Source organism: Dermochelys coriacea, chromosome 7, assembly GCF_009764565.3.
Source record: "Dermochelys coriacea isolate rDerCor1 chromosome 7, rDerCor1.pri.v4, whole genome shotgun sequence".
Classification (NCBI taxonomy): domain Eukaryota; kingdom Metazoa; phylum Chordata; order Testudines; family Dermochelyidae; genus Dermochelys; species Dermochelys coriacea.
Genome location: NC_050074.1, coordinates 407192 through 432454, shown reverse-complemented (window position 1 = coordinate 432454; position 25263 = coordinate 407192). Strand labels below are relative to the sequence as shown.

General features: G+C 47.9%; 1 protein-coding gene across 14 annotated transcripts in view; it reads right to left on the bottom strand.

The window, feature by feature from the left end:
- SETD5 (SET domain containing 5) overlaps nt 1-25263 on the bottom strand; it is a 164723-nt gene that overhangs the window by 97708 nt on the left and 41752 nt on the right. For all 14 annotated transcript variants that reach the window (XR_006283001.1, XR_006283002.1, XR_006283003.1 and 11 more), the window contains exons 2-5: nt 12620-12794; nt 8226-8331; nt 423-634; nt 59-117 (exon numbers count right to left, since the gene is read on the bottom strand). Coding sequence is in view for 10 of the 14 variants with exons in the window: in XM_043519862.1 (XP_043375797.1) it covers nt 59-117; nt 423-634; nt 8226-8331; nt 12620-12690 (448 nt within the window). In the remaining 4 variants the exon portion in view is untranslated. The remainder of the gene's footprint in view (nt 1-58; nt 118-422; nt 635-8225; nt 8332-12619; nt 12795-25263) is intronic.

Below are 25263 nucleotides of genomic sequence, written 5' to 3'. Positions count from 1 at the left end.
GGCCCTGTTAGAGGAGACAACAGTGTCACCTTAACTCACAGCATAATCGCAGCCTTACCTGACACATTGTCCTGCTTCCGGCGGCGAAGTCTGATCACTTTCCCCCTGCTCATTCCCCTGCAAAAAGAGAATGAACAATTGAAGCCAGTTTTGTAAGGGTCAGTCAACTTGAAAGTCAACCAGATGTCACAAGCAAGGGGCCCAGGATGATAAGAGCATCAATTTGTCATTCTCATCTCCACTCCTAGTGCCACCAACACCTGTCAGATTGACAGAACAAAAGGGGAGGGCTGATACTTGACAAAGTACTCGAGAGAACACTTCAAAAAGCAACAGAAAGTCAATCCCCAACTCAAATGTGATAGCCTGGCATTAGAAGTGAAAGCAGGAACCGTTTCGTTCTGCAATGCATCAGAAATTACCTGCATTTGTCACACTTGATGAGGAAGCCATCTTGAGAGAGAGTACAGTGACACCAGCTGGGAATGGACTCTCCCTCTGAGGAGCTCTCACTGTCCCCAGAGTTCTCCTCGTCAGGTGAGTGCAAGCCATTCAGTTCGGCCCGAGGAATGATAGTCTGAACTGGGGGAGATGCTGGAGGGGTTGGAGGAGGAGGAGCTCCGTAATTATGATCCTGAAAATAAATATTTCCATCAGTATTATTTTGAACATAGGGAGTTCAAAGTCTTAGGGTATGTCTACACTGCAGCTGTGCTGCTGCAGCACTTCTGGTGAAAGTGCTGTAAGCCGACAGGAGAGAGCTCTCCCATTGGCTTACTAACTCCTGCCACTGCAAGAGGCAGTAGCTATGTTGACGGGAGCTCTCCTGCCGACATAGTGCTGTCCACACTGGTGCTAAGGTGTGGTAATTTATGTCACTCCGGGGTGTGGCTTATTCACACCCCTAAGCGACATAAAATTATACCGAAGTAATTTACAGTGTAGGCATAAACTCAGTTCTAACTCAACAGCCATCCAGGAAACCAACAAACAACCTGAATGGAAAACAGTCTGCAAATAGCTTGAAGCAATAGCTCTGAGAGATGTGAACTGCACAATTTGTCTCAATGGGCTGTTGACATTGAAACCTCTGAGAACAATTCAAATGTCAATATTGACTGTTTCTCTGCTAATCATTTTGAAAAAACATCCAGCTAATGTGCTTAACCAAAAATCTCAAACCACTTTCCATGCTTTCCCTCTGCAGATCTCAAGTCTTCAACTCCTCCCCAACCTTCCCAAGTTCTGACAGTTGTGTTTTCAATATGAAAATCTGCAGCTCACTAAAAACTAAGTGTGAAGACAGTGTAAAATAAATTGCAGTTGGTATCAAACACTATGAACGAGGATACTGTGGAAGGTGTTACACATTCATATACTTCGTTCAACAAAATCCTCCATTTTAAAATTTAAAATTGAAAGGAAGCTGCTGCAGATTTTCCTATTATCCTCACAGAGCATTGCAGGAAAAGACAGTTACCTTTTCTGTAACTGGTGTTCTTTGAGATGTGTTGCTCATGTCTATTCTACAATAGGTGTGCGTGCTCACCACATGCACCAGTGCTGGAAGTTTTCCCCTAGAAGTACCCGTAGGGGGGAGCGCTCCCCCTCGACCCCTGGAATGGCGCCTGCCTGGCGAGTTATAAGGGGAGCTGTGCGCTCCCCCCCACCCTCAGTTCCTTCTTGCCAGACAACTCCAACAGAGGGGAAGGAGGGCGGGATGTGAAATAGATATGAGCAACATATCTCAAAGAACACCAGTTATGGAAAAGGTAACTGTCTTTTCTTCTTTGAGTGATTACTCATGTGTATTCCACAATAGATGATTCCAAGCTATATCTGTTGGAGGTGGGTAGGAATTCACAAGTGCCCAGGATGGAGTACCACCCTGCCGAACCCAGCATTATCCCTGGCCTGGGAAAAGAACACATAGTGTGAGGTGAACGTGTGAACTGAAGACCACGCGGCAGCCCGACAAATGTCCTGGATGGGGACGTGGGCCACAAAGGCAGCTGACGAGGCCTGCACCCGAGTTGAGTGTGCCCTCACAATGGGCTGCAGGGGGACCCCCACCAGCTCATAACAGGAACAGATGCACGAACTGATCTACTTAGAAAGCTGCTGACCGGAAATCGTCTGACCCTTTGTACGCTCAGCCGAGGCGACGAACAGTTGCGAAGACTTTCTGAACAGCTTGGTCCGCTCGAGGTAGAAAGCCAGAGCCCGCCTCATGTCGAGTGTGTGGAGACGGTGTTCCTCACTAGTCGCATGAGGCTTGGGGCAGAGAACTGGCAGAAAAATGTCCTGACCCATGTGGTAGGCGGAGACCACCTTTGGAAAGAATGTGGGGTGTGGGCGGAGCTGGACCTTGACCTTGTCCTTATGAAAAACCGTACACGGAGGTTCGGAGGTTAGGGCCCTGAGCTCCGAGACTCGCCTGGCTGACGTGATAGCTACCAGGAAGGCAACCTTCCACGAGAGATGAGACCAGGAACACGTGGCCAATGGTTCAAACGGGGCCCCTGTGAGACGAGCCAGTACGAGGTTTGGGTCCCACTGTGGAACCAGGGGCTTGGAATATGGGTAGAGACGGTCCAAACCCTTAAGGAACCGGCCAGTCATAGCATGGGAAAACACTGTGTTTTACTTACACCAGGGGATGAAAGGCCGACATGGCCGCCAAGTGTACCCTGACTGACGAGGGTGCCAGTCCCTGGGCCCTCAGGTGGAGGAGGTAATGAAGGATAAGCCGGATTGGGGCGGCCATCAGGGAAACACCCTGGACTGCAGCCCACCTCAAAAACTGAGACCACTTTGCCACATAGGAGCGGAGAATGGAGGGCTGTCTACTTTCAAGGAGGACATGCTGAACCTGTTCCGAACATGTCCTTTCCTCACCACCTAGCCCCTGAGCAGCCAGGCCGTGAGGTGAAGCGTTGCTAGGTTGGGATGGAGGCGGCGGCCTTGGTCCTGAGAGAGCAGGTCTGGAGGAGCAGCAACTGTCATGACGGAGCTACCACCATCCCTGAGAGGGCCCGTACCAGTGTTGTCTGGGCCACGCCGGGGCAAAGAGGAGGACCCTGGCTTTGTCAGTCTATTTTCTCCAGGACCTTGCTGATCAGAGGGAACAGGGGAAAGGCATAGAGGAGCTGGCCTGACCAGGACAGGGTAAAGGAATCGGAAATAGCGCCCCTCCCTAGGCACCCTCTGGAGCAGAATGGGGGCATCATTGGTTCTGCCTGGTCACAAATAGGTCCATCTGGGGAGTACCCCACCTTTGGAAGAGCTGGTGAGCCACTTCTGGGTGTAGAGACCACTCATGCTGAGAGGAAAAATTCCTGCTCAAGCAATCCACCCTGACATTCTGAGCGCCCGGCAGGTGGAAGGCTTTTAAGTAGATGTTGTGGGTTATACAGAAGTCCCACAGACTGAGGGCTTCATGGCAGACGGTAGAGGATCGAGCTTCATTTTGTCTGTTGATATAGAACATCGAGGCTGTGTTGTCAGTGAGGACCCTGACTATCTTTCCCTCCAGGTGCAAGTGGAAGGTCATACATGCCAGTCACACCGTCCTGAGTTCCTTGACGTTTATATGAAGGGGTAGGTCTTGTAGAGACCACAGGCCTTGGATCTGAAAGTTCCCCACATGGGCCCCCCAACCCAGGTCTGACGCGTCGGACGGCAGCTCCAACGTCCCTGAACGTAACTCCTTGGAGCATGTTGTTTCGGGCGGACCACCACCGCAGGGAGGTGATCACCGAGTTTGGCACGGTGAGGACTTTGTCCATTCTGTCCATGGCCTGGGAGAACTGCGAGGCCAGGCAGAGCTGGAGGGGCCTCATTCTTAGTCTGGCATGATGGACTGCATATGTGCATGCAGACATGTGACCCAGCAGTTGCAGGCAAATCCTGGTTGTCGTCACTGGGAATCTTGTGACTGAGTCGACGAGCCCTTTCAGGGTCTCAAACCTGTCTGGTGAGAGAGACGCCCTGGCCGACGTTGCATCCAGTAGCGCCCTGATAAATTCTATGCGTTGGACTGGGACTAACGTGGACTTGGTGTGATTTATCAACAGGCCCAAGGCAGTACATGTGGACAGGAGAAGTGCCATATGATCCCTCACCTGCGACTGGGAGGTACCTTTGACTAGCCAGTCATCCAGATATGGAAATATTTGGACCCCCGGCACCTGAGGTAGGCTGCTACCACCGCCATACACTTTGTAAAGACCCTGAGGGCAGCGGACAGACCAAACGGTAGGACTGTGAATTGGTAGTGTCCCCGACCACGAAACGGAGGAAGTCTCTGTGCCCCTCGAATGTGTGGATGTGGAAGTACGCGCCCTGTAGGTTGAGGGCAGCATACTAGTCCCCGGGATCCAGGGAGGGGATGATGGAGGCCAGGGAAACCATGCGGAACTTGAGTTTCACCATGTAGTGGTGCAGGCCTCGCAGGTCCATGATGGGCCCGAGCCCCCCTTTGACCTTCGGGATAAGGAAATACCGGGAGTAATACCCCTTGGGCACAGTCTCCATAGCTCCTAGGTCCAGGAGCCGCCCCACCTCCTGCTTGAGCAGAGCCTCGTGAGAGGAGTCCCCCAGGAGGGACGGGGACAGAGGGGGGTTGGGCGGGGAGGAGGTAAACTGAAGGGTGTAACCTCGGGTTGAGGACCAATCAGTCCGAGGTGAGCTGCAACCATTCTGGGAGGAAAGCACACAACTGATTGGAGAAAGGGAGTTTTACTGGGGGTAGGTCCCTTCTGAGAACCGGCAGGGTCCCCGAGCATCCTGTGAAAAACGCCTTTTGCCCACCCGCCTGCCTGCCCTTAGAAGACCCAGGCTGGGAGGCAGGCCAAGATTGCCATTGCAGGCGCTTTCTATAGTCCCACTGCTTTTTGTGGGCAGCCTCGTACTTCGGGAGGGCGGCCTGGGCGGGAGCCTGCTGCGGCTTGAACTTGGGTTTTGCCGGAGGAGGGACATAAAGGCCCATGGTCTGGAAGGTCGTGCGGGAGTCTTTCATGCCATGCAGCCTTGTGTCCGTTTCCTCAGAAAATGGAGCCTTCCCGTCGAAAGGGAGATCCTGCATTGATGACTGTGCTTCACTAGAGAGCCCAGAGAGCAGAAGCCATGACGCCCATCTCATGGACACTGCTGAGGCCATGGACCATGCGGCCGTGTCCACTGCATCTGAAGCGGCCTGCAGGGATGCCCTTGCGGCCACCTGCCCTTTCCTCCACAAGCGCCTTAAACTCCTTATTGTGCTCCCGGAAAGAGTCCTCCAACGTGGGGAGGGATTCCCAGAGGTTAAACTCGTAGTGACCCTAGAGAGCCTGATAGTTTGCTACTCATAGCTGAAAGCTTGACGAAGAATAAACTTTTCTCCCGAAAGTACCCAGCCGCCGAGAATCTTTGTTCTTGGGGGTCGAGGCTGGTTGCCCCTGCCGCTCCCTGTGGTTGACCAACTTGACCACCAAGGAGTTGGGCGCCGGGTGGGTATACAGATACTCGTGTCCCTTTGTGGGTACAAAGTACTTGCACTCCACCTTTTTAGAGATGGGAGCTAATGAGGCTGGTGTTTGCCACAGGGCATTTCAAATTCTTGCCATCCCTTCACGGAGCGGCAAGACCACCGTGCCCGGTGCTGAAGGGGACAGCACATTGAACAGGGAGTCTGAGGGCTGTTCCATCTCCTCAGCCTGGAGGTGGAGGCTCGCTACCACCCTTTTTAGGAGGTCTTGGTGGGCCCGGTAGTCCTCCTGTGGGACGGAGGGAGACGGGGCCGCAATCAGCTCCTCCAGATGGGCGAGAGGCCAGTGCGGTGCTTTGGGTGTCATCCAGCACCGGAGGATCCACCACCTCGTCGGACTCCAGGCACACTACCGAGTTACCCCCCGACCTTTTTTCTGGCAGTCAAAAGATGGATGCCGACGGTGCTTCTGAGGCCCAAGCCACAGAGGGCTGAGCCGGAGGCCACGGTGCCCACTGGTACCACTGGGCCGGCCATAACACTTGGTGCCATTATGCTTGCTGAGGCACCAGTGGGGCCAGCTGTTCAGGCTGGCTAGCTAGGCCTGTAGACGGGTGGCTGTGAGGGGAGGCCGGGCTGGGTATGATCCGCTTCTGTCTGGACCAGGAGTATTGGTGGTGCCGTGATCTACATCAGCCACGGGACCGTGATCTCAATGTGGAGGAGTGGCACCAACAGTAGTAGCTGCGCCACGAACGGCCTCGATGGGCGGACCCACGTTGGCAAGACACCAGCGATCGACGCCTGGAGCTTTGGTGCCTTAGCGTGGACTTGGAACAGGAGCCCAAGCAGGAACGGGTTCAACGATCATGCCGCAAACAACTGTGGTATGTCCTGCGAGACGAGGACCGTTGGCGACGTCTGCCACGGTCCCGTCGGTATTCGCTTCGCGAAGACGAGCGGTGCCAGGAGTCCCGGTCGGACAGCACCCAACCGGACAGTCTGGCCGGTGTTGAGGGCGATCCACATGGACTGAGCCCTGAACGGTCGCTGGGAGTTGAGTGTTGTCGGGAACGTTCCCTCGACCGAGACTGGTACTGGGCCAGTGGTGACTGCAGTGATCCCAGTGGTGGCTTGCCTCTGGAGCGTGGGGCCAACATCGGCAGAGCTCCGAGCACCAGCATGGACGTGACGTCCCTGGCTGCCTGGAGGGCTTTGGGTGTAGATGGCATCCGGACATCCGGAGAGGCCTGCTCCGAAGGGGCCGGACTACTCTGCTTAAAGTGAGTCAGAGGCCTAGAGTCTGATGGGGATCGAGGACTAGCTGACATGGGCCTAGCCTCTGTCCCAGACTTCCCTCGGTGCCATTGCGAAGAGGGAGTCTTTCCGGTCCTCTTGGTGTGCCCCGTGGACAGGGAGCGGTGCCGACTGGACGATGGTACCGGAGGGTCTCCACGTATTGATGCCGCAGTGCCGGGTACCAGTTTGGAGCGGCGTGCTAGGGTCGGGGCAGGCGCCGACTCCATCAGGATGGCCCGGAGCCTAATGTCCTTTTCTTTTTTGGTCCGTAGCTTGAAAGATTTGCAGATCTTGCACCTTTCGCTGATATGGGTTTCTCCCAAGCAGCGCAGACAATCTGCGTGCAGGTTGCTCCTTGGCATAGAGCACCTACAAGAGCTGCATGACTTAAAGCCTGGGGTGCGAGGCATGCCCCAGTCTGGGCTTAATGACTAACTAAACTAACTGAATTAGCCAACTGACTACAGGTACTACTGAACAAATGAAGATTTCTGGGGACGAGCTGCAGCAAGGCTGGAACTGAGCAGTTCCAACAACCTTCACAGATGGCAAGAAGGAACTGAGGGTGAGGGGGGCGCAGCCCCCCTTATACCGCACCAGGCAGGCACCGCACCAGGGGTCGCAGGGGGGTGCTCCCCCCTACGGGTACTGCTAGGGGGAAAACTTCTGGCACCGGTGCATGTGGCGAGCATGCACTCCTATTGTGGAATACACATGAGCAATCACTCGAAGAAGAACCAGGGGATCTTGCCACTGAATCTATGTCAAGCTTGCTGAAGAGAACATGGGGCCTTGAGAGTAACACACACACAAAATGCAGCAGGTAAGCAGGACTCAGTCACACTGCAGTTGCCCCAAAATAAGCTAAACCAGAAGTTTTCAAACTGGGGCACACATACCCTTAGGGGTACATGAGGTCTCATCAGGAGGTATGCGAGAAAACTCCTTTAATGGAAACCAACCCATTTTATTTAGTACAGAAGTTTAGTATTTGGGGGGCAAGGAGGAACATTCTGGGGGGCAAGCAGCAACACCAGCCCTGCACAGTGTAGCTTGGAGAGGGACCGCCACCTCCATTCCCTGACTCACCTTACCAGGCCAATTTCAAATTTTTTGAACTGAGCCTCCCCTTGGAGGTACAATTTTTGGTTATGCCCCGGCCAACCAAGACAGACTGGGTGGCCTGCTGTGGTAAGGCTCGCCCCACAGTTTGAAAACCTCTAGAAGCTGTTGCTAAATAGAAGGTGAAATCTGGGGAGGCATGCGACTCCGCATGCCCCCACCCACTCATCGCCTCTGTCTCTCTCAGATAGGGGTACACAGTAGACTACATAGTACGCAGCCAATAAAGTTGGAGCTAAACTAAACAGCAGTTCAGTGTTATGTAGGGGAGGAGCAGAGTGTAAAGTAAGGGGTTAGTACAGCATAATCCTCTGCAAATTAAGGAGTGAGTACTCACTGCATAAGGCAGCCCTCGATAGCTGTGCCTCTGGGTGGCCTCATAGCCATGACTGGAGTAAACATTCTTCTCATCGACAGCTGGACTAGCTTCCACGGACTCTGGGCTGCAAAAAATTGCCAGAAGTAAGACACATCCGTATAGCAACAAATTCCCCCTTCTCAGGCACTTGCCAATATCTCAGCATTCTCCTCTTTCCCACTTGGCACAACTGTAAATGCACTGCTAAGAGATCTCAGGGAAACTGAAGTATATTATTCACTTCAAAATGTGGCCCATAAATGGAGGATAAACCTGTGATTGACAGAACAGGCAGCTAAGCAGAGGTCATGCTGGATAAGGAGTAACTAACTCATCTCCTCATGCTGAAGCAGGAAAGGAGTAAGAAACATGCTGACACAGCCAGTCACATTATGTGCACACACTCATATTCCTCCATGAGCTTCCCATTCACCTCTGGATACAGTTCAAGATTTCCTGCCTTGATTTTAAAACTCTCTATGGACTTGTTCTATCTGGGCCTATGATCCTTATCACACACTTCTTGTCCCCCACTCCATGCCCTCTGCCTGGCCAGTGCTGATTTAGTCTCAGTCTCACCACACTGACACGACCACCACTTTCTCCTCCTCTCAATCCAAAAAGAGCATCTCCAAATTGCAGCTGAACACACCTCTCCTGTCTTTATGCCTGTTCTTCTTCCTCTCAGCACCACTGTATGCTGACAGGAGAGATCTATCCCGGTGGCATAATTAACCCCCCCGCCCCCAGCCCCACGATTGGTGGTAGCTGTGTCGGCAGGAGATGCTCTCCTGCCGATATAGCACGGTCCACACCGGTGCTTTTGTCAGTAAAACTATGTCGGTCGGGGTGTGTGGTTTTTTTTCACACCCCTGACTGACAAAAGATTTGCTGACAAAAGTGCTAGTGTAGACAAAGCCTTAATGTCACTAAACTTCACAGTGTTTGGGGAATATAATTTGTATGGAAGCTACAGTTGTCCTAAAAACATCGTGCACAGTTTGGGATGGTTAAGATAATTCCATGTTGCAAACAAGGGTCAATAAAACTCATGGCTTGGACAGAAAAGGGCCACAGGCAAAGCAGGTTGGCTTTATGCTTCTTACGACTGTTGGATGGGAATTTTGCTGCTAACTTAAAGTGACAGTGCACATTTTCACCACATGGTGGTGAAAAATATCAGGTCAAAATCAATTGTAAAGTGTGCTATTGGTGAAGGACTGCGGGAGTCCTGGGTAGAGGAGGGATAGCTGCAATTCAGCAGACGGAAGCGGTAGGTAATGAGGGCAGCGATAGAATACCAGAAAGGAAACATCCTCTCAATTGAGAAGCATTCCAAAACAGGAGATGGAAGAGAACATACACTACTGCACATGTACAATTATGGGTGCATTGGAAATGACAGGAAATAACTGAATCACATCTGTAGTTCCAGAACACTTCTACACTTAAAATGCTGCAGCACTACAGCTGCGGCGTTGTGGCGCTTCTGTAAAGAAGCTACTTCGCCAACAGGAGGCCTTTTCCCATCAGTGTAGGTACTCCACTTCCCCAGAAGGCAGCAGCTGTGTCGATAGGAAAAGCCCTGCCATCAATATAGCGCTGTCTACATCAGGGGTTAGGTCTGTATATCTGCATTGCTCAGGGGTGTGGCTTTTTCTCACCCCAAGCAAAGTAGTAATACTTTACATGACTATAATACATTTTGTACAAAGTATGCCTTGTGAGGCATCATTTGAAAACTTAATCTGTTGAACATTATTGTCCTGGTAAAATACGTATAACAACATTGTACGTAAAGTAATACGTTTCTACTGCATAACATTGTTGTCACATGTTCCGGAGTTTGAAAAGCTGTTTTGGACCTGACTTTCTGAGACAAAGACATACACTCACCCCAGTTAGGTGTTAAAGAGCAATCACCAGCTTAAACAGCCATTCTTCAGCAACAGGAAGGTATAAATAAGAAATTTACATTTCATCACAGGGATGGCTCAACCCTCACATCCACAATAGACTACTTTTATTGCCTACACCCCAGATAGGAGTAATCCTCAAAGAGGGGAGGCTGACATAAAAGAGAGAGAGACAAACCTCGTGGCCTCCATTTCACCTCTCCTCCCATCTCTTTGCTCATAATATCAACATCTCTCAAAGAACTGAACTAAGGGGGAGTGGTCCCAGGCTGAAGAGAGAACTAGCCTGTGAAATTTACATCAGCATATGATGAGACAAAACCCTAGCTTTTAAGGACACTTAGCTTGTTAAGACAGTGTGACAGGATCCCCGGGGTACAACCTGGAACAGTGTGATTGCTGTGCCCCCTTGACTGTCCAGCCTGGGCTGTCTTACACAATGTTACGCCAGTGACAAACAACAAACCGCTCTAGGCGCTGTGATCACTCAGTTATCAGCAGTAGAGCTCCACACCCAGCTAAATTGCATGAATGCGCTCTCAGCCAGTCATGAATTATACAGAGAGGCACCAGCTAATCACCGCAGTTCCCAGCCTCTCACCCCAGAAATATACTGTCTTATACTGGTCAAGACTCTCTTTGAGAGTGCAAGCTCATTAATCAGTTTGCCACTCTTACAAAGGGTAGTGGATGTGCAACAGCCCTTGTTAACCTGAGCTGAGATTTCCAAAGCACTTCCACCAAAAACACACTGTTTTAGGTAAAATATAACACAGATTTATTAACTATAGAAAGATAGGTTTTAAGTGATAATAAGTAGCAGGCATAGAGATCAAAGTTGGTTACATAAGAAATAAAAATAGAAACGCAGTCTAAACTCAGACTAACCAAGATTTTAATTGAACAGCTTTTCTCATCCTAATAGATGTTACAGGCAGCTCACAGTCCTTAATACACAGGCTGTACTTCCTTTGAGCCTGGGACCAATCTCCCCAGTTTGAAGTCTGGGTCTTCCAGGCAATCTTCCAGGTGTTAAGATGGGGGAGGAGAGAGGTCAAGTGGTGATGTCACTGTCCCTCTTTTATACTTTCCTCCAGCTGCTAGAAAGATTCTTGCTCTGTCACATGAGTTAGGCCACCTCCACAGTGTACCTGCCCGCTGCGGAGTCTCTGAGATGGCCACTGAAAGAGTGGATTCTCTGAATGGGCCATCAACACATGTCTGGCTGATCCTGATGTAAATCTGTCTCATTAGGTGCTCCTTTGTTGCCCCTGAAAAGCTGGCTGTGGACATCTCCCAAGCTCACAAGGTATTTCAGTAACACACAGCAATACTTCATAACTTCAGATGCAATAGGAACACACACAATTCAATGGGATAGTAACGTTCAACAAATCAAGACTTCTGAAATGATACTTCACAAGGCATAGAATTAAATATGGGGGTTCCAGGGTGCTATTTTGAGGTACAGAGTGTCACCGTTAGGTATCAGCTTGCATATTACTGTTATTTCTTTTGTAGCCAATCTTGACTTTTATGCATTATCACTTGTAATCACTTAAAATCTATCTTTCTGTAGTTAATAAACTTATATTATTTTTTTATCTTAACCAGTGTGTTTGGAATAAAGCGTGTTGAAGCTCCATTTGAGATAAGCCAGGCTGGTGCATACATCATTTTCCTTTGACGGAGCTTGCGTTGTTCGGTAGCATGCTGGACAGTATAGGATGCACATTTCTGGGGGAACAAGGCTGGGATTAAGAATTTGCAGGTGTTGCCCTGTATGTAATTCATGAGTGACCAGTTACAGTGTTCATGTATTTAGCTGGGAATGAATTTGCATGCAGACGGCTGTGTGAGCAGGCCAGATGTGGATGTTCTGACAGCATAGTGGTGTAAAAGGCACGCTAGGCTAGAGAATTAAGGGGACACAGCTGTTCAATGGTCCAGTTTGTAACCCAGGTAATGCCACAACCAGACTCTTTTAACCCACCCTAAATGAAGCCTCCTTTGGGGTAGAACATTACAGCCATCTGCACTAGCAACACCATACAAAAGTGATTTTAAGAGAGGAAGAGAAAAATACTGCAAAGGTTTGAAATTTTACCAGACAGCTACTCACCAGAGTCTGAAACAACAGTCCTGCCACAGGGCCAAAAAACAGAACCATGTGGAGAACTTCAGCACCCACAACCAAGGCTCATGAAAAGGGGGCACTTGAGCATTTCCCACAAGGATGTTCTCTCTGGAGCCTGTTCAAAGGGGGCAGCATATATCTTTTGTATTGGCCTTGGGAAGGAGGAATTCAATACCTTAGGAGCTCCCCCTTCCTCTAATTGCTGTCTCAAGTTCATCTGTTCCCTCCATTCTGAGTTTGCCAAACATGCTGGAGTCTGAAAAGGAGCTCACCTCTGCCTCTGCATTCACTCACACACATTCAGAGGATACACCACTTACTCGGATCCTGCAGCCATATCTGAGTAGGATGTATCTGGTGTGGTGACTCCCAGAGGGATTGCAATGCTCATGACGTCCGTCAGGGATCACGGAGTCCAAAAGGTAGCGACTGGCCGCTCCAAGGGTGGGGAGGAGCCGCAGAGCCTCGGCCAGCATGTCACGGACATGGAGAAACCTAGCAGGGAAAAAACAGTATGTTGCATTTTTGTTAACCTTTGTTATGTGAACATATTTTTCCCTATGCCACTCCTCCATGGGGACTTTCAGAAGGGCGGGGAGAGAGAGTAAGCAGCTTTCCAGCAGGTGGCATGCACAACCGCCTGTGCTTGTTGCTAAACTATCACCCGCAGCCCAAAGGCCTTCTTTACAACCTGGCCTCAACCTAAAAGGAGCCAATTTGCTACTTTCTCCAAACTAAACTCAGTGCTGATTAATAGACAAGCTGTTCACTCCTTTTGCATCCAATTACTAACAGCTGTTAACTCTTCATGAAACTAGCCCCATCCCCTCTGCAAAATACAAACAAACCCGATTCTGAGTGGTAGGGCAATAAGGAGCCAGACATCTTTATTTACATTCATGTCACATACACTGTCATTGTGTCCGACCTGTGGGCAGATAATTTCTAGGTCACATCAAGGCTGCTCTTTACATGGGAGCCCATCCCCTGAATTCTGTAATGATTACTTGGGGTAGAGATCATTGATGCAGAAGACCCCAAGCTTCCAGAATCCCATCTTGCACCTCTCCTAACAGCCAAGCCAAGTCAGATGTTACATTTTTTTCTGATAGGTTAATCCAATAAGGAACACTGTAACCTTACTAGTTCATTTCAGAAAAAGAAGGTGGAATCATGATCACTTCACCCTGAGAGAGCAGATGTGGCCCACAACTCTGCAGAGTGTGGAGTGAAAAGAACTCCCAGTACTGTGAAGAGAAAACCCAGGCTTAAGCTCTATATTCACTGCTGCCCAAAATTTCTGCAAAGAAAGCCTATGGAATTGATGAAAATGTCACAGACTTTTGAGGGGGAGAATACTGAACTAGGTAAAAACCCAGAGTAAATCCCTGCTTAGGAAACAAACTCGAGAATATAAAAGTTACTGTAGGAGGAAGCCATCACCTTCAGCCCCCAATTAAAACGTCTCCAACGCATCATCAAGGATCTACAACCTATCCTGAAGGACGACCCATCACTCTCACAGATCTTGGGAGACAGGCCAGTCCTTGCTTACAGGCAGCTCCCCAACCTGAAGCAAATACTCACCAGCAACCACCACAAAACAGAACCACTAATCCTGGAACCTATCCTCGCAACAAAGCCCATTGCCAGCTGTGTCCACATATCTATTCAGGGGACACCATCACAGAGCCTAATCAAATCAGCCACACTATCAGAGGCTCCTTCACCTGTGCATCTACCGATGTGATATATGCCATCATGTGCCAGCAATGCCCCTCTGCCATGTACATTGGTCAAACTGGACAGTCTCTACGTAAAAGAATAAATGGACACAAATCAGATGTGAAGAATTAGAACATTCAAAAACCAGTCGGAGAACACTTCAATCTCTTTGGTCACTCGATTACAAACCTAAAAGTTACAATTCTTCAACAAAAAAACTTCAAAACAGACTCCAACGATAGACTGCTGAATTGGAATTAATTTGCAAACTGGATACAATTAACTTAGGCTTGAATAGAGACTGGGAGTGGATGGGTCATTACACAAAGTTAAACTATTTCCCCTTGTTTATTTCCCTCCCCTCAGCCCCCCACTGTTCCTCAGACGTTCTTGTCAACATGTGGAAATGGCCCACCTTGATTATCACTACAAAAAGTCCCCCCCAGCTCTCCTGATGGTAATAGCTCACCTTAAGTGATCACTCTCGTTACAATGTGTATGGTAACACCCATTGTTTCATGTTCTCTATGTACATAAACCTCCTCACTGTATTTTCCACTGAATGCATCAGATGAAGTGACCTGTAGCTCACGAAAGCTTATGCTCAAATAAATTTGTTAGTCTCTAAGGTGCCACAAGTACTCCTTTTCTTTTTGTAGGAGGAAGGTGCGTGAGATACCCTAAAATGGTAATATAACCATATATGAAGCTGGCAGAAGTATCTAAACGAAATGCATCTAAACTATTACAAAGAACCAGATGGGAAAACCACCCCCTGTTTAACTTATTTTATGCAAACCCCAGAAAGTTTTACACAATGCCGCTGCATTTCACAGATGCATACACAGACAGAGCTGGAGCCAAAGGGGAGGACAGGGAAGATTGGGTGGACATGCGGTCATTGAGGGTATGTCTACACTATGAAATTAGGTCAATTTTATAGAAGTCGATTTTTAGAAACCGATTTTATAGTTGATTGCGTATGTCCACATTAAGTGCATTAAATTGGCGGAGTGCGTCCTCACTATCGTGGCTAGCATCGACTTACAGAGCAGTACACTGTGCGTAGCTATCCCACAGTTACCACAGTCTCCGCTACCCACTGGAATTCTGGGTTAAGCTCCCAATGCTTTATGGGGCAAAAACATCGTTGCGGGTGGTTTTGGGTACATGTCGTTAGGCCCCCCTCCCTCCCTCTCTCCGTGAAAGCAACATCAATCGTTCCGCGTCTTTTTTCCTGGGTTACCCGTGCAGATGCCATACCACGGCAAGCATGGAGCCTGCTCTGCTCGCCGTCACTGTACGTCTTCCGGGTGCTGCTGGCAGACGCGGTACTGTATTGCTACACAGCAGCAGCTCCTTGCCTTTGTGGCACACGGTGCAGTAGGATCGATAGCCATCGTACGTCTCCTGGATGCTCATGGCAGACGTCGGTGAGGTCGATCAGGGGCGCCTGGACAGACATGGCTATTCTCCTCTTTGAGCACCGAATGGGAACCAGAGACTCCAGGTCATTCTCTTCTTTAAGCTTTGTCTCATGGAGATTCAGTCCTGCCTGGAATATCCTGAGAGCTGGAGGCTTCTGCCTCAGGCTGATCTCCCAGCCAGCAACGCCGCACGGTCGCACCTACCCCAGCCTACCCCTTGCTCCCATGGCTCATGAAGCGTAGACAGTAGTACAAGCAGTTCAACTATAGGCTCAGCAAGTGCAAAATGGTGGTAGAATGTGCCTTTGAACGTTTAAAAGCTTGCTGGCGCTGTTTGCTGACTAGGTCATATCTCAGCGCAACCAACATTCCCACTGTTATTGCTGCTTGCTGTGTGCTTCATAATACCTGTGAGAGCAAGGGGGAGATGTTTATGGCGGGGTGGGAGGTTGAGGCAAATTGCCTGGCATCTGATTTTGAGCAGCCAGACACCAGGGCAATTAGAAGAGAACAGCAAGGCGTGCTGCGTATCAAAGAGGCTTTGAAAACCAGTTTCATGACTGGCCAGGCTTTGGTGTGACAGTTGTGTGTGTTTCTCCTTGATGCAAACCTGCCCCCTTTGATTATTTTAATTGCCTGTAAGCCAACCACCCTCCCCTCTTTGAAATAAAGTAACTATTGTTTCGAAACCATCATTCTTTCTTTATTAATTAAAAAAAATGAGAACGGACAAGGTAGCCCAGGTGAGGTGGGGGAGGAGGGAAGGACAAGGCCACATTGCTTATCGTAGCCACACTAAAAATCAAACTGTTTGAATGACAGCCTTCTGTTGCTTGGGCCATCCTCTGGAGTGGAGTGGCTGGGTGCCCAGAGCCTTCCCTCCTGCGTTCTTGGGCGTCTGGGTGAGGAGGCTATGGAACATGGGGAGGAGGGTAGGTTATACAGTTATAACAGTTATACAGTGGATGCAGCAGGGTTCTGTGCTCTTGTTGGCTTTCCTGCAGCTCCAACAGACACATCATCATGTCCGTCTGCTCCCCCAACAGATGCTTCATCATGTCCGTTTGCTCCCCCATTAGCCTCAGCATCGCATCCTGTCTCCGCTCTTTGCGCTCACTTAATTCTTTTCTGGCCTCTGCCACTGAATGCCTCCATGCATTAAGCTGTGCCCTATCAGTGCGGGAGGACTGCATGAGCTCAGAAAACATGTAATCATGAGTGCGTTTTTTTTGTCTTCTAATCTGTGATAACCTCAGGGACGGAGATGATAGGGGGAGTGTAGAAACGTTCTACGCTCTACGATTCTGGAGGGACTGCATGGTCACCTGGGCTACTGAGTTCACCACACTGACCAAACAAGAAATTAAATTCAAAAATTCCTGGGGCTTTTCCTGTGTACCTGGCTAGTGCATTGGAGTTCAAAGTGCTGTCCAGAGCGATCACAATGGAGCACTCTGGGATAGCTCCTGGAGGCCAATACCGTCAATTTGCTTCTGCACTACCCCAAATTTGACCCAGCAAGGTTGATTTTAGTGCTAGTCCCCTCGTTGGGGAGAAGTACAGAAGTCAATTTTAAGAGCCCTTTAGGTTGACGGAATGGGGTTGGTTGTGTGGATGCAGTCATTTTTAAACAGGTTTCAGAGTAGCAGCAGTGTTAGTCTGTATTCGCAAAAAGAAAAGGTGCCACAAGTAGTCATTTTTAAATCGACCTAACACAGCTAAATTCGACCTAACCCCGTAGTGCAGACCAGACCTGAGGAATCCTCTTTTCTGGAAGGAAAGCCTTTACTTGTATTGAATTCAGGCTCGCCCTGAGTAATTTTTTTCCAGTTTATACCTCGGGACTGGAATCCAAGGGATTCCTTTATGGCTTGGAGATTAGCAAGAAAACTGTCTGATTTGGACTGGCAGAGACCCACTTACTCCTTGGGTGTTTTAGGTATGCTATGAGGCATTCAGTGAATGCTCTTGGGCTACAGAAAAGCTACTTCTTTGCATTAGTACAGATTCTCTCACATTCAAAAGTGCAGTTACTTTCCATGAGCTGATCTGAGATGAAGACCACCTCTCTTGCAGTACAAAGACTTTTCCTTTGCACTGCATTGGCACTTCTATTGCTCTCACCCTTAATAAAGAATCCACTTTTGCTCTGAGCAATATCTTGTGCGAAGGATGTCTGTAGTGGAATAGACGGTAGGAGTACTACATGGAAGAGAACTGGCTTATTGCCAACGCACAGAGATTTCTGGTAATTTCATGCCATACCACAAGGAAATGGTCCAAACGCTCTCAGAATGGAGAAGGGAAGGGGGGGGGGGGGGAAGCACACAGGCAACCCATCAAATCCAAATCTAGCTAGTCATTCAGGAAGAACAAGCAACAGAAGACCTGGATCTCTGTTTACAGTGTCTCCTTTTACACAGTTTCTTCTCCTAGACTTCTGGACAAGAGAGGGCAAAAGGAACCTGATGAAAGATAATGCCTCTGAAATTGAAAATAAATAAATAAAATAAAACAAAATAAAATGGGGTGTCTCCTTCTCTGGCTAGGAGGATTCAACCCCAAAGACTGCAGATAATATCTATCCTACAAATTCTTACCAGTTTTGCTGTTAAACAAATGGTCATTCTCCAAGGGGAGATCTTCTATCCAGGTCTGAGCCACAAATAGGCTGATCGACTTAAGCTAATATTACTGGCAGAGAGTAATGTCAGTCATCAGAATTCCTGCTGATCTACCTGATGCATCATAAGAAGCTTTAGAGGAGGCAGGGGCACATGGGGCTCTGCAGCAATGCTCACCTAAAAACTCTGTGGCCCTGAGCAATGATGGCTCTTGCTCCCTTCCTTTGAACCTCCAGGAAGGAATCAAGTAAAGGGAGCATGTAATCCCAAAAGATGTAGCTGATTATATCAACCAGGAAGATCTGATCATTGGCATCATGATTCCTAGTGTACCTGAGTCCATCTTTCTGCCCACATTGTCAAGCTTTCTGGCTTCTTAGCTTTTAACCTCTTAGCTGCTTATAAATCAACAGGGATGGAGATTTCCAGAGTGGCTGCTGGGCTCAATATTTCCAGGACCTTTTGTAATTTATCAGATATCTTGGTAGCCGTAATGGGTTTGTTCAAGTGGAGTATTCCCTTCACCAGAACTGTTCAAATGCCCAAACCATTTTATTGCCACAGCAGTAAACTCCTATTACTGGAAAAATGTCAGCTGAGACAACCACGAGCAAACAAAAACAAAGAAACAGTTTGGCAGATTTCAGAGTAGTAGCCGTGTTAGTCTGTATTCGCAAAAAGAAAAGGAGTACTTGTGGCACCTTAGAGACTAACAAATTTATTTGAGCATAAGCTTTTGTGAGCTACAGCTCACTTCATCGGATGCATTCGGTGGAAAATACAGTGGGGAGATGATTTATATACACAGAGAACATGAAACAATGGGTGTTATCATACACACTGTAAGGAGAGTGATCACTTAAGATGAGCTATTACCAGCGGGGGGGGGGGGAGAAAGGAGGAAGAAAACCTTTTGTAGTGACAGTCAAGGTGGGCCATTTCCAGGAGTTGACAAGAATGTCTGAGGAACAGTGGGGGGTGGGAATAACATGGGGAAATAGTTTTACTTCGTGCAATGACCCATTCACTCCCAGTCTCTATTCAAACCTAAATTAATTGCATCCAGTTTGCAAATTAATTCCAATTCAGCAGTCTCTCATTGGAGTCTGGTTTTGAAGTTTTTTTTGTTGAAGAATAGCCACTTTTAGGTCTGTAATCGAGTGACCAGAGAGACTGAAGTGTTCTCCGACTGGTTTTTTAATGTTATAATTCTTGACGTCTGATTTGTGTCCATTTATTCTTTTACATAGAGACTGTCCAGTTTGACCAATGTACATGGCAGAGGGGCATTGCTGGCACATGATGGCATATATCACATTGGTAGATGCGCAAGTGAACGAGCCTCTGATAGTGTGGCTGATGTGAATAGGCCCTATGATGGTGTCCCCTGAACAGATGTGGACACAGCTAGCAATGGGCTTTGTTGCAAGGATAGGTTCCTGGGTTAGTAGTTCTGTTGTGTGGTGTGTGGTTGCTGGTGAGTATTTGCTTCAGGATGGGAGGCTGTCTGTAAGCAATGACTGGCCTGTTTCCCCAAGATCTGTGAGAGTGACTACAAGCCTTCAGGAACAGTATCCCCGATAATGTCACGGCTAACCTGGTGGCTGAACTTTGTGACTTTGTCCTCACCCATAACTATTTCACATTTGGGGACAACGTATACCTTCAAATCAGCGGCACTGCGATGGGTACCTGCATAGCCCCACAGTATGCCAACATTTTCATGGCTGACTTAGAACAGCGCTTCCTCAGCTCTCGTCCCCTAATGCCCCTACTCTACTTGCACTACATTGATGACATCTTCATCATCTGGACCTGTGGAAAAGAAGCTCTTGAGGAATTCCACCATGATTTCAACAATTTCCATCCCACCATCAACCTCAGTCTGGACCAGTCCACACAAGAAATCCACTTCCTGGACGCTACGGTGCTAATAAGCGATGGTCACAAACACCACCCTATACCAGAAACCTACTGACCGCTATTCCTACCTACATGCCTCTAGCTTTCACCCAGATCACACCACACGATCCATTGTCTACAGCCAAGCTCTACGATATAATCGCATTTGCTCCAACCGCTCAGACAGAGAAAAACGCCTACAAGATCTCTATCAAGCATTCTTAGAACTACAATACCCACCTGCTGAAGTGAAGAAACAGATTGACAGAGCCAGAAGAGTACCCAGAAGTCACCTACTACAGGACAGGCCCAACAAAGAAAAGAATAGAACACAACACCACTAGCCATCACCTTCAGCCCCCAACTAAAACCTCTCCAACGCATCATCAAGGATCTACAACCTATCCTGAAGGACGACCCATCACTCGCACAGATCTTGGGAGACTGACCAGTCCTTGCTTACAGGCAGCCCACCCAACCTGAAGCAAATACTCACCAGCAACCACGCACCACACAACAGAACCACTAACCCAGGAACCTATCCTTGCAACAAAGCCCGTTGCCAACTCTGTCCACATATCTATTCAGGGGATACCATCATAGGGCCTAATCACATCAGCCACACTATCAGAGGCTCCTTCACCTGCGCATCTACCAATGTGATATATGCCATCATGTGCCAGCAATGCCCCTCTGCCATGTACATTGGTCAAACTGGACAGTCTCTACGTAAAAGAATAAATGGACACAAATCAGACATCAAGAATTAGAACATTCAAAAACCAGTCGGAGAACACTTCAATCTCTCTGGTCACTCGATTACAGACCTAAAAGTTACAATTCTTCAACAAAAAAACTTCAAAACAGACTCCAACGAGAGACTGCTGAATTGGAATTAATTTGCAAACTGGATACAATTAACTTAGGCTTGAATAGAGACTGGGAGTGGATGGGTCATTACACAAAGTAAAACTATTTCCGCATGTTATTCTCCCCCCGCCCCACCATTCCTCAGATGTTCTTGTCAACTGCTGGAAATGACCCACCCTGATTATCTCTACAAAAGGTATTCTTCCTCGCCCCCTCCTGCTGGTAACAGCTCATCTTAAATGATCACTCTCCTTACAATGTGTATGGTAACACCCATTGTTTCATGTTCTCTGTGTATATAAATCATCTCCCCACTTTCTTTTCCATTGAATGCATCCGATGAAGTGAGCTGTAGCTCACGAAAGCTTATGTTCAAATAAATTTGTCAGTTTGGCAGAGTTATTCTGGTTCAATCACCTTTATATTGACCTGTGAATGTGAAGTCCCAAAAACCTCTGTGCCAGAGTCCTGTATAGATCTAAGGGAAAGATGACTGGTAAACCAAAACACAGTAGGCAGGACAACACAAATTTGGAAAACTATACTCATCTGAACAAAGGAAGTGGGTTGCACGATCATTTTCCTCTACTCTGTTAGTTCCTATCCAATCCACCCTTCCTTATACACAACCTGTCTCTTTCTCGATCCATAAGAGCTCCCGCCACACACTGGTATTTCCCTCAGATAGGGACATGCACTCTTTCCTGCTCACAAGGCGCTCTGCAGAAAGCTTACTCCACATCACATTGACTACAGAAAACAGAATATTTAGTCTCCTATGACATAATAGAGTCTATATTGCAATTTTATTCCACCACTGAGTCAGTGACGCCCAAACCAGTGCTGAGACGTGAATCTAGGAAGCCTTAACACTAACAGACTGGAGTTTCTCTCAGAGGAGTTTTCAGAGTACTTCTCTGACACCCCCCCCACCAGACCCAAACAATCTCACCCTTCCTGTTCAATATGTATGTGCCGTAGGGGAGACAGATTGACTAAGCATGTAGGGTACTGTACGAGTGAGAAAGGTGGTAACTATCAGCATCTTCTCTGGCTGAGTTCTGAGACCAGAACTGCTACTGGATGCACTAGAGATGCTGAACAAGTTGTGTTCCACCACTTCTGCTCTAAATCTTTCCCCTCCAGATGAATGAAAACTAGGGATAAGATGTGGGACACATGGACAAGAATGGCTAATGCCAGCTATTATACTCTAGCTCAAAATCACCTGAACAGCAACAGCTGCATGGCTTATTACAAAGGCTGGAACTCCTTTCTTTTGAGAAAAAGGGATTGTGGCCACTACATAGATTCCCTGGATCCCTATCAATATGAATATAGATATAGGGATGGCACAGAGACTGAACTGTTAGTTGTGCCTCATCTTTTCCTCCTAGCACAGAATGCAGATAATCGATCCATCATAATTATTAGATCTAGCTGCAGCCTTCCATGTCACTGTGACCATAAGACTTCCATGCCAGACCTTTAAAATGGTTATAGTCCCTCCAGCAGAGACAGACCAGAGTAAATGTTCACAACTATGTCCAAGGGCCCTTGCACATTCCATTCTCTCTCCCTTCCTGTTCAATTAGCATGCGTCACTAGGGGAAACAGATTTTATGAGCTGCAATACTACCAGGAAGAAGAAGACACTCAGCTTTTTTGTGTGTGTTAAAACCCAGTTGCTGTTGTTTCTCTGCCTTCTGCTAGTTTGCTGGCTCAAACAAGGTGAACGGATTAAAAAAAAAGCATCAGGTGACCAGACATTAGTCACGTTGCTTATCGCACTAGTGGAAGAAACTTAGATATTACAATCCTGAGAGTGCAGTATAAGAACCTATATAGAACAGAACAGAACAGAAAGAGCAGAGGCTGTGCAGCATTACTATGGGTATATGCTCAGTCTGCCAACATGATTCAGCTTCAGGATCATGCTGGCTCATGGGTGCTCCTGGATCTTAAAGTAGCAACAGCTAGTAATTCCATTCTCATCTAAATCTGACCAGGTTGCCCTGAACTGTTCCTCTTGAATGAAGATCTCATAATCATCTATGACTATGTTATCTTCAGACTGGATTATGACAATCTGCTCCTTTTAAGGCTACATCTGCAAAGCATCCAAAAGTCGTAGCCAGTGCAGGAAGCGAGTGCCAGTGCTGTAGCCCGTGCAGCGAGATGGGGTGCTGTGAGCTCAGAACATCTACTAATTCACTTCCAAGTGCAGTCCAAGAGGGGAGTTATGATCGTTGAACTTTAAATGATCTGGGACCCAGTTATGTAAGACTTCCCTCTGCCTCACTCCATCCCCTGCATAACAGCACAGGAGCAAAGAGTGGTTGGGTGCCCTCCAGATCCACTAGAGCCTAAGGAACCAGTTCTCCTGACACTCCATGCCATAAAAAAAAAGTATGGTGAGCTTCAGGGTACGGCACAAAGCTTCTTTGCTTCATTATAACATTTTTTTTTAAACAAGGTGGTTTCCTGCCAGGTGAAGGCAGGGATTGTGTTTGTTAATACGGGGCTGACTCGAATTGTTTATTGTTTATGAGAACACAATACCCCAAAGAAGTACTTGTGTTTCAATCTCAAACCTCCCAGCCTCTTTAACCACACATACTGAAAGAAAAAGGTTGAGAACCCCGGCTTTGGTCACAAGTAACCAGTACAGAAACAATTGTTGTTCCCAGAGTCTACTAGGCAGAGTCTACATTGGCTTCCCCACCCCCTAAAGTTTCCCAAACACTACAGATCCGCCACTGGAAGCCCTAATGCAGACAAGCCAGCAGTTTTTTTACCACCATGTTATTACTTATTTGTATTGTGGTAGTGACTAGAGACCCCAATCATGGACCAGGGTCTCACTGTGCTAGGCACCTTGCACAACAAAAAGAGGAACTCCCTACCCCAAGGAGCTTACAATCTTACACCATGTCATTTAACCTTGCTCAGAGATGGGTGACTCCACCCTTTGGATATGTCTACACTGCAATTGGTACAGCCTGTGTAGGAATAACACCAGCAGGTTTTGATTGAGTTAGCTTAATAAAAATAACAAGGTAGCCATATGATGGCATGGGCTAGCCACCTGAATATGTACCTAGGACCCTAGGCAGGATTGTACTTGCGCCACTAGCCCATGCTGCCCTGCTATCGTTAGCAAGATCGTTTGATCTTGATCAAAGCAAACTTGTGTATGACTATGTGTGCTTCAACTGGGTCTCCCAATTGCAGTGAAGACATACCCTTCGAAAAGCAACCACTGCCAATTCTCCAGCACAAGCCATATGCCAACCCTCTTCATGCAGGGTTCAGATAGTCACAGGAAAGAGGGAACTAACTTATTAAAACTAAAAACAGCCCCCCCCCCCCGCCCCGAGTCTTTGGAAGCATAAGCAATTAGCTCTAAGACAATTCAAACCCTCAGTGGTTTAGAGACATACTGTTTCAATTATTAGTGTCTTCGAGGAACCTTATGCTCCCCGGACAATCTCACAACTAGCCAGAAAGCATTAAAATAAAGCCCATGCTTGCCATGTACTATACTTATCTTGAAAGGCACTCAGACACTTAGGATGACAGGCTCTCTTATATGTACCTAGACAGACACATTGGCTCACCGCAGAGACAGCCTCAAATAACTTAGCTCCAACACACTGCATAGGACTTGAACTTCTAAAAATTGTTTGGGTTATGCCTTATTCTCCCAATCTGAATCCGCAATTATGCTGTGAAAGCAGGTTGGCTTCACTATAGCTGGCAAGGGAGTGCCTTATCTGCAGCAGCTGTGTCAGGTGGTGGTTGCTCAGAATGGCAGGTAAGAATATTATTTGTATGCACCATTGTTAATTATCAGTAACACCTACAATCTGCTGGCTGACTAATGAGACAAGAGCAAGATATAAAACAGTCCCACTCTTCCAACACGACTCTGTATCCAGTAGGGAGCTAGTGCACTGCCCTCTTCTGTTGGACCGGGGCACTGTGATACACACATTAGCAACCTCTGGGTTTGATTATTGCATTATACATGGAAACGCAGATGCCAACCATAAAACACTAACTGGTTCAAAATGAAACAGCCCACTCAGAACACAACAACACCTCATGGCTTGTCTAAATGGACAGTGGGCAAGCTGGGATGTAAATCTATAGCACAGTGGTGTGCCATGCGTTCACTGGCCATGTGGACCTTGCTGCTGCACAAAGTTCCATGGTGTGCAGTAGCAGGGTCCACATGACCAGCAAATGTGTGGCACACCAGTGCACTGTAGATTTACACCCCAGTTTTCCATGCCCTAACTCTACGTCTAGACAAACCCTCAGTGATGCACTAGCTCCCTATGGGATACAGAGTCGAGTTAAAGGCTTCTGTTCTCATCTTCAAAACTGTCCATAGAAGCACCTAAAGCAACC